At 47.1% G+C, this 10,360-nt stretch overlaps 1 protein-coding gene across 1 annotated transcript; it reads right to left on the reverse strand.

Moving 5' to 3' along the window:
* Positions 1-218: 218 nt before the first annotated feature.
* On the reverse strand, positions 219-9,962 carry VSIG8 (V-set and immunoglobulin domain containing 8). Its single transcript, XM_031966839.1, has 7 exons — positions 9,752-9,962; positions 5,765-5,940; positions 4,735-4,936; positions 3,898-4,119; positions 2,769-2,888; positions 2,092-2,284; positions 219-1,051 (listed from the first exon to the last, which is right to left on the reverse strand). Exons 1-7 carry the CDS (start codon positions 9,798-9,800, stop codon positions 751-753), a joined length of 1,263 nt encoding a protein of 420 aa, XP_031822699.1. The 5' UTR covers positions 9,801-9,962; the 3' UTR covers positions 219-750.
* Between the last annotated feature and the right edge of the window lie 398 nt (positions 9,963-10,360).

Here is a 10,360-nt window from a genome sequence, read left to right on the forward strand (position 1 = left end):
GAGAATAGTCAAGTGACATTGGGAAGGTAAATCTTACCACCACCCAGTCTCCATTCATCTAATTTTCTGAAAAGGGAAACTCTTGGATGTTACACTCAGTGAGGTGGTAGGGACCATCAAAGCAGGCAGAAAGGTGGGTAAAGTCCTCAGATCCATCCCTGGGCAATACCTCCCCTTCCCTGTTTCCCTGTAGGAACTAAGACTACCTCAGTCCTGAAACTTGTTGTAGCTTCTTTATTGTGTTTATACTGCTGCCTTTTGGCTCAGTACTCTCAGACACAAAACATCCAGTTCTTTACCTATCCAGATCCCAAGCCCCCACCCCCCAAATTGGGGCTCTCTGCCTTAGCTGAGGACACGAAATCTTCCTGTCACAGCCCCTTCTCTAACACTAAACCTCTTTTCCTCCTTCTTTTCTCCCTTCCTCTCCTCCTTTTCCCTCTGTTGCCATCACAGGATGGAGGGAAGATTCAAAATGGGCCATCTCTTTTTCTCTTTGCTCTAAACACCACTCCTAGCTTTTCAGGGAGGGCACAGTTTGCTATTTATTGCTACATTCAGGCTGAGGAAATGTCTTCAGCCAGTCAGATGGAGGGCAGGCACAGTGAAGTGGGCATTATGGGTTCACGTGTCCCCAGTTTTAGGCAAAGAGCCCCAATCCCTCCCATCTCTGATACCCCCAAACAGCAATCCGGGGGGGATGCAGTGCCCACCTGGGGAAAGGTGCCACCTGGGTGGCATGGCTGATGCTTATACCAAATAACCATCCTTAACCTTCACCTGCCCCTCTCCACAGTCCCCAGGTTCAGCGCTCTTGACTTTGACGTAGATGGGAGAGGGGCCCGCTTCGCAGGGGGCGCTGACGGAGGTGGCATTGGCAGGCACAACAGCCACCCCACAGGATGCCAAGGGCACATTCTCGGGCCCTTCACAGGGAGCTGCGTACTTTCTGCGCAGCGAGCGGCTGATGTTCTGTGTCGGGTAGCCTAGAAGGTGGGTGACGCTGCCGCCCCGCCCGGTGGCCTTGCACCCGGGTGCCAATGCATCCTCTCTGTGGAAAACAACAGGCAGGAGGTGTGAGCGGGGCTCTTCGGCGGGCATGGCCTGGGCAGAGCCACGGGCTCTTGGAAAACCTCTTCTCTTCCCCTGCCACCCTCCCTTTCCACCCACACTCTCTCTCTCTCTCTCTCTCTCTCTCTCTCTCTCTCTCTCTCTCTCTCTCTCTTCTTTCTCTCTCTCTCTCTCTCTCTCTCTTCTTTCTCTCTCTCTCTCTCTCTCTTTCTCTCTCTCTCTCTCTCTCTCTCTATCTATCTCTATCTCTCTCTCTCTCTCTTCCTCTCTCTCTCCACCCCCTTCTCCTTCACTCTATTCTATTCTCCAGCTGTCTTTCTCCATTCTTGAGTATTGGTGACCTTAAACAATTCCAGAAGCCACCTGGGTCACCCTCCTGCCTTTGTATAGGATTGGCCCTTCATTCCAAATGGTCCAAGCATCAAAATCCTGAGACATTCTTTCACCAATTATTCCATAAAATCAGTATTGCAAGAGACTTTAAAGACATAAAATCTCTGTTTCCTTTCTTTCCTTTTGTCTTATCCCTCACCTTTCCTTTTCTGGCCTCACCTTCTGAAAAGGGCTTTAATCCCCTAAGGCACTGCAACTCTCAGCACTATTAGTATTGTTCTGTTTTTATTTCTAGTTCGTTTTTAGTAATAAATTATGATTGTCTTCTTAAATAACCATTTCCAGAGCACCGGAAAGTACAGTATAGAGAAGACCTTGATAGACACATGCCCTGCCCTCCAGGAGCTTACAGTCTAAAAGAGACAGACAATTGGACAGACAGGAGGCAAGAAAAGGAGGGCAGGGGACCGGAGGAGGGGTGGGAGAAGGTAGGAGGGAGAAGAAAAGAAAAAGAATGAAGCCATGCGGCGGGTGGCAGGTCTGCATGCTGTGGTCCCCAAGGCTCCGTGATGGTGCTGGGCGGGTTTGAGGAGTGGGGGTCCCAGCCGTTGGCAGGCGGGGATGAGGAGTGGGGGAGGGCGCCGGGCCCCTCCCTCACAGCAGCATGCAGCATGCATCAGGTTTTACCTGATTTCACTAGCCAAGTCACAGGCCCCGCCGCCGCCGACCCCGCCGCCGTTGCCGTAACCGAAGGCGCCACGGCCGACCCCGTTCCCGCTGCAGCAGCAGCAGACGAGACCCCAGATGCCCAGGCCGAGGCAAGCTAGCATCAGCAGGGAGCCTAGCACGGCCCCAACGATCATGCCCACGCGGCGGGAGTCTGTCGGGAAAAGCAAATGCCTGTCAGTATCCTGATACACCCGCCTTCACCCCCCAACTCTCGCCACATTTCAGTAATGAAATCTGGGAGGGGTGGACTCGACGAGGTAGAAGCCAGATTGGGACTTTATGCTAGACCAAGTAGCCTGAGGTAGGAGAGTGATCTTCGGGGGGTTTGAGCGGAGGGAAGATGTCTAGTACTCAATTCGCCACATTGAAATTAATATGCAAGTGAGCTTAGCATTTGTATGTCTTAGAAAGGATTCTATTTTTCTCCCAGACGGGCGGAGCTGGTCTGAGCCACAAGCGAGGGATGAGTTGATTATCTATATAGGGAGAGTCAGCGAGTCAGCGGAGGCTTACAGGTGGAACCCAGACTGGAATCCCTATCGCTTTCCATCCCTTGGACTTCCCCCTAACCCGTCCTTCCGGGAAACCTTGCCTCCATTGGTTTTATCCCCACCCTTGCACTGCTCTTCACTTACCTGACACCTTCACTTCCACCACGCACACACTGTAACCCACATGGTTAGCCACTGTACACTGGTATAGCCCATCGTCCTCCCGGGAGATGTCCTTCAGCACCAAATCCCCATTGCTGAGCCCTGATATAGAGGAAGGATCAGTCAGCTGCAAAGAGGCCAGAGGAACTTTGGCCCAGAGACTTCCCTAACATCGTGGTAGGTAACCCTGAAGAGGTGAAGCATTGGAGGCTGGGATAGGGGAGACAGCAGGGAAACACACACACACACACACACACAGAGGGAGAGAGAGAGAGAGAGAGAGAGAGAGAGAGGAAGAGAGAAAGGGAGAACTTCAGGAAGGGATGAGGGATAAATCCAATAGAGACAAATCCCAAGAGGGACAAACATCAATAGGAAAAAGAAATACAAACACACACACACACACAAATAAACAAACACACACAAACACACCCTTCAGAGGGAGACAACCTGTCCCTAAAATAAGGAGGCAATTTTCTCAACATTTTTGCTTTCTTCTATTCTACACAATGTATACAATACTGATTCTTCAGGGTCTCTCTTTCCACAGACTAATCCTCACAAAGACAGACACCAAGCTAGAAATCTTCCAGATCTTAAAATTGGTTGCATAAGCCCCATTTCCCTTAAGGCTTACTGCTTGTCCCCATCCTTAGGGATCTGTCCCTAATGATTTCTCACATCACAGTGATGCTCTCTTTAGGACAAGATTCAGGAACTCTTACCCTTTCATTTGAAATGCAATCCTCTATTAAGATCATGGAATCCTGAAAATCAGCATGTCAGAGTTGGAAGGGACCTTAAAAACCATCTAGTTAGACCATCCCTTATAAATGGGGGAACTGAGGTGGCAGAGAGCCACTTTTGTAGGAGTCTGCTCCTATAAATTTGTCCCTCCCTCCACCAACCTTGTAGAAACCCATCCAGATGTTTGCCCAAGTCACTTCCTTGCTATCTCCATAGTACCCCAGCTACAGCTGGGTCTAATTCTTCACATAGGAAACCTCATCCTCTCCGAGAATTGCCTCTGAGGCTCTTAAGAGTATAGAGGAAGTCTCTAATACCCCAGATTTTTTCCTCCCTCTCCACCCCCCACCCCCAATTCTCTCACCGTGGGTCACAGAGCTATGGAAGGATTCCTGGTAGGACAGCTCTGAATGGTAATTATGCTGTGAGAGGTAAGAGCTGGCCCGGTAAGGGTGAGTATGTCCACTGATCTTGGCCCACTTGTAAGAGAGGGGTGGAGTGCCCCCATTGGCAAAACATTTGAGTACCACATCATTCCCATAGGTCATGTGTCCCTCAGTCCAGCACATGGGCACTGCAGGGCGAGCTAGAGAAACAAGGAATGAACAGGAGGTGAGGATTAGTGGCATTCAGTATCAGAAAGGGATTTAGGATGGGTAACAGAAGCAAATACACAACAATATTCTTAAAGCTATAATCACCTAGAAAAACAACCCCCACCATAAATAGTCATCACTTTTCTGTTGTGTGTAGTAAAACTATCAGATAAAAATTGGCTTTGACATCTGAAGGACCCTGTGAGATTATCTGGGTATCCAGGTGTCAAAATGGAGTGTTGGACCTGGGGTCAGGAATGCCTGAATTCAAATCCAGGCTCAGACACTTACTAACTACCCCAGGCAAGTCCCTTAATCCTGTTTGCCTCAGTTTTCTCTTCTGTCAAATGAGCTAGAGAAGGAAATGGCAAACCAGTCCAATATCTTTGCCAAGAAAACCCCAAATAAGGGTAAATGACTGAACAATAAAAATAAGATCATCTAGTTCAACCACCCAATTTTATAGATGAGGAAATTGAGGTCCAGAGAAGTGTCCAAGCTCACACTGTCAATAAAGGACAAAGCTTGGATTTGAGCCCAGGTCCATTGATTGCAAATTCCAAATGCTATTTCTACTATCCACATGATCTCCCAGCCACATGTACCTTGGACAGTGACAATGACTCTACGTGTGGCCATGGTGGTCTTCTTAACTCTGCACTCATAGGTGGCTGTATCAGAGACCTGCAGATTCATTAAATTGATGGAGGCATCATACTGACTGGGGTCCTGAGCCGCAAATCGGACCCTCTGCTGAAGGTGGGGGAGGCTGCCCTGGTTGATTCTCTTGTCTTGATAACTGAGGAACTGTGGGAAGAAGATAAGGGGGAGGGAAAGAGAGGAAAATAAAATGACAGGGATTACCCACACTTGTGCAAGGGAGAGAAGATTCCCCAGCTATGAAACATTGCATTTAATGTCAGATTTTCTAACAAGATTATTGGTTTTGATGATTTTTTTTCTCTTCCTCTTCTAAAGAAAATCAAGAACAATTAGGAGAAGGGAAATAAAAAAGAATGTAAATAATGTAAAAAGCAAAAGCTATTACTAAAAATGCAAACTTTTAAAGCATAAAAGTCAAATATCTAGAAGGTTAATTTTTTTTTAGAAGAGAGAAGTGAGATGGATCAAGATGGGTAGAAAAGGGCAATACTACATAGACCTAATGGAACTAAGATCACAAGCAACCTGAACATCCCACTGAACCTCATTCTGGCCCTCAATTTCTTCCTCTATAAAATGGTCATGAAAAAACCAGCTTGTTCTCCAAAGAAATTTTGTGAGGCTCTGAAAAATAAGAAGTTTACATGGGAGTTTCTTGAGGGAGAAAAAATCTATCTCTGTCCCCCAATACAGATTTCTGCACCTTGGGTCTGAAGGTCCAGCATTCAGGATAGTAGGAGAGAAGAAGGGAGGGAGAGAGAAAATGACTTGGAATCAGGATTATTTGACTCATTTGCAGTATCCAACACTTAGTATAAATTTAGGACCTTGTTTAGCTTCCTTCTGTCTACATTTAAAAATGCACAAATTCTTTTACCCATTCCCATTCCCAGGAAAGAAAGAAAAACATTATAGAACTATAGGGTGAGGGTCTTAGAATAACTAGAGAACTTTAGTGTCCAGGGCACTTACCACATTCTCCCGGTGGGCAGGATCTGAGTTGACCTGCATCCACTCAATGTCCAATCCATTGGGACCATAGTCCTCAGGGTCCAGGATATAGGGGCAACCAAGCCGAACATTATCACCTTCAGCCAGATACAGGACTTCCTGTCCATCCCCGTTTATCCGCACAGCGGACAGCAGTGCTGGGAGAAAGAAATAGGTATGTGAGAGAAAGGATGAGATAGATGGTGGTAGAGGAATAGAGGCAGAGAGGGAGCAGAGGCCAAAATTTGAAGACTGGAGTCACAGACCTCTCTCCGTTAATTTCTTTTTAAATATAGGGTTCTGACACAACCCTCAAACCTCAAATCAAGGTCAGGAAGACAGAGTTGGTGTCAAATGAAAAACTTTGTGTGCATGACTGAGTATGACTATATGGTTAAGCATATTTATGAGTGCTTATGAGTATTATGTATAAGCATGTGATTGTGCATATGTGTACAATTATATGTATGTACAAGCCTATATTTGTGATTCTATGCATGCTACTGTATGTATATGTTTGTGATTATGCACATGTATGTGTACCTTGTGATTGATTTATGTACGGCTATGTTTATGGCTTTGTGTATGTATGCAGGATTTTTTTTTTGATATTTGTAACTAGATATAGTTATGGTTTTTTAGGTGCTTGCATGTGTATGTTAGTAGATGTGAACATGGGATTGTATACACAGACATCAAACTAAATAAACTATAGCTATTAACCACAGGAGGGGGAGACTTGGGCTCCCCAGTCTTCATTACAGTGAAGTCTTCTCACTAGAAGAAATAAAGCTTTCTCCTGTCTAAGGCAGGTAAATAGGTAAGATGGTCTCTTCCAGCCTATGTGTATATATATGAGTGTGTATTCTATCAGTGTAAATAGTGTATGATCCATGTGTCAATGTATGTGTTTCCTCCCAGAGGGATGTCCACATTTGTGTGTATTCGGGCACCTGTCTCCTTGCTCCTTCTGCCTCATGCACCCCAGCCCCAGCCCTGCCCTGCCCTGCCCTGCCCTGCCCCAGCCCCAGCTGAGTCAGGGAGAAGGAGGGAGCCAAGCCTCCCTGCAAGCCCCTCCCTGGGCCTAGCCTGGCCTGAGCATTTTCATTGCCACATACAGTCCTGGGCCTCCCGGACTTTATGGGCTTCCTTAGCCAGCTGCCCCAGGGTGGGGAGTGGGGATTTCCGGAAGTAAAAGACAGTTTTACAGTCTTCTTCCCTCCCTTCAAGCCCCAAGCAAAAGCCTATCCCAACCAGTTGAACAGACCCACCCGAGAGAATTGAGAGAGAGAAGTGGAACAGCAGGTGCATGGGCAGAGATGAGACCAGGTCCCAACTTACCCTCCCAGGTCTCATTCCTCCCCCATTCCACCCCCATCTTCCTTTCCAGTCCCTTCTGCTCTCTAGCTAGGTTTACTGCTGTGCCTCTTCTTTCCCAATCAGTTAGTCAATCAAAAAGTATTCAATGAATACCTATTATGTGTTCAGCACTGAGCTCCATCCCTTTGTCTGCGTCCTCCTGTCTTGATCTCTCCCAGTCACAGACATAAACACACACACACACACACACACACACACACACACACATAGGGAACGTGAAACAGACCAAGTCTGGCTAAGCGGGAAAGGCCAGTAGAATCAGTTCCCATACCAAGCTGTTTGACTTCTTTCAGAACCTCAGTTTTCTCCTCGGTAAATTTAGGACTCATCCAATGATCTCTAAAATCCCTTCCCAGCTCTAATCTTGTCATTCTAAGATCACTGAACTAGAACTTCTGAATCAAACCTGAAAGAAGTCTCCACCCACCTGACTCGACAGCCTCCTAGTCTCTCCCAAGAATTCTGGGGAAGCCCAAGAAAACTGAAGGATGGAAGACCCAAGATTCGTCACCCCCCCCAACAAAGGGAGCGGGAAAGTCTGCTAGAGTGCTAACGGAAGCAGGTTGCCTTTCTCCAGCCCTGGCCTCAGGAAAATACTTTGGAGATAAGGATCCCGATATAATCTCCATGGCTCCCCAGGCACTGGGAGGATTGGCAGACACAGGTAAGCAATAGACTTCTAGCTGCACGGCAAAATCCCCGCCCTAGGGAAGGGCTGCCTTTGCAATACTGGCCCCAGTACAAGTTGGAATTTAATGGAGTCGTTTTCTCTTCAGTCTCTGAGCTGCCAGGGAAAGTTAGGGAAGTAAGAAAAAGACATCGTTGAGTCTCAAGTAGGAGGCAGGGGACAGAATCTGGGGTTTGGGGAGAAGACAGTGGAAGTGGAAACAAATAAGAAGTCACCTCAGTCCATTCATTCCCTCACCTCCACTCAAAGTAGTACCTCACCCATCCCAGACTGAGGAGACCCTCCCCTTGGCAGTTGTGGAGCTGCCTCATGCACATCCACTTGCCTCATCCATATGTACCTGCAGATGTTAACAAATCATTCCGTATTTCTCACATCAATCTCTCCTGCTACAGGGAAAAAGCCAAATTGCAAGACCACACCTCAGAAAGGGATGGGGAAAGGACACGATATTCGGAGGATGTATAAACTCACAGGATTTAAAGGTGAAAAGACTTAGGAATCATTTAGTCCCAAACCTCCTAGTTTTATGGGAGAAAATTGAGGCCCAGAAAGAAATCACTTGTCCACAGCAACAGTTAAGGTATCCAGCTAAATTCTAAACCCAAACCTCCTGATTGAAAATCCAACATTTCAGAGAGAAAAGGGAGGGAAGGAGAGAAAGGAATGCTGGGGAAGGAATTGTTGCAATAGCAAGGGAGAAAGGAGCAGATGGGGAGGAACAGAGTGAGTTGAACAAAGAAGGAGAGCAGGCTGGAGGAGAGAAACAAGCAGGCACCCTATAGGGCAAAGATTTGCCTTAAAAGAGAATAGAATTGAGAACTGGGACAGATTATGGAAAAGTAGATAGAGAGCTGGAGTAGGGAGCAAAAGAGTCTTCTCTAAAGATGATTAAACTTTAAAGATCATCCAAGGTTTACTGAGTGATCATGACCCTAGGAATAGCAGCATCATAAAAGCTAGTTTTCCTAAGCATTGAAATCTATACCTTATTTTTCACTTGGTTACTTGTGTTCCACTCTGCATTTCAGAGAAGAAAGAATGGAGCTTCCCAGAAAAGGATAACGTCTATCTAGCCCAAATCCCTAACTTAACCATCACACATAGCTTCATAACACATAGCTTCATAAATGGAAATGCCCCCAGCAGGGTCCCCACCTAACCTGAAGCTCCCAAATAACCAAATAGAATTCCACAGACGAAAAGATAAAAGCTAGATTACTCCCCACTCCCTAATCCTATCTTGGATGTCATTGTGACAGTCTCCAGGAAAATAGTGAGAAATTTGATTGACCTGCTGGCCCAGCCTGGATATCCTTCCTAAAAAACAATCTCAACTTGAATAGGCATGGAAATAAGTTTCCTCTGTAAGATCGGAAGGAAATAGGGAACCTTGATCCAAATGCCAAATTGGTCTTTTTGCTATCTGTCTGTCCCCCAAAGGGCAAAAATGGGGCAAGCTCAACACTGAATTTATACTTTCCATTCCCTCCCCAGACCATGGTGTCTTCCAAGGTCATAAATCTCTTCCCAACTCCCTGTGAAAGGAATGAAGAGAGACGAGTGGAGCAAAAAGACCATCCAGAGAGAATCAAATCCCTTCTCTGGCTCCTCACTGAATACCATTTTCTAACCAAAGCCTTTCACTTGGAATTCTCACAATACTTCCAGCTGGATAGCTCCCAGAGTTCAGCCCAGTTCAAGTACCAAACACATGTACACACATGAAACCTAATGCTCAGAGATGAAAATGTCCATGAGGGAGATCAACCCTAGCAAGTAGCTTTGAGGAGAGAGACAACTCCTGAGGCACCTGACTCTCAAAGAATCTCCCAAGATGCCCTTTGCTACAAACTCCTTCTTGTCTTCTCTGGGTGCTGGGAAACCCCCAGACACTGTACCTGGGCTTAAGCACATCAGCAGTAGATGGAATACTCCTCGTCCTCCCATCTCTCCTAGGTAGAAGTCTCCGCCTTTAGCTGGATAGTTCCTCAGAGCTGATGGTGGCGGGGCACAATGATGGTGGTGATGATAGTAGGATGTGTATAGGGATGGAGGGAAAGGGGAGATGGGAGACGGTGAGCCCAGACACTGCCCGGGGTAGGCAGGGAAGGTGCAGTGAATGACCTGCCTAGCAGCCAGCCAGAGTTATTTCAATGGGAGGGAGGGGGCCAGCTCCCCGCCTTGGGGAGGAGTCCCAGGAGCTCTAATTAGCGGGGTGACAGGATAGCCTACCCAGGCATTACCCAACCCTCACCCAAGCTCTTCCCTGTGCTGAGAGTGGCACAGGGCGGGCAGCGGGACTTATAATTAGGCACTAGGTAAACCTCCATTTCCTTCTGGCCCCATCCCTGAGGGTGACAATAGTCGCCCCAGTTTACAGCGTCCATTGAGCTCCCCTCACCACTCATTTGTCCAAGGGGATCAGGAACGGGGAAATGGAAACATTATCGAGGGAGGGGTGAAGAAGCAAGGGGCTGAGGTCAAAGCTCCTCCACTAAACTTAAGAC

The sequence above is a fragment of the Sarcophilus harrisii genome, chromosome 4 (genome assembly GCF_902635505.1).
Source record: "Sarcophilus harrisii chromosome 4, mSarHar1.11, whole genome shotgun sequence".
In the NCBI taxonomy this organism is placed as follows: Eukaryota; Metazoa; Chordata; class Mammalia; order Dasyuromorphia; family Dasyuridae; genus Sarcophilus; species Sarcophilus harrisii.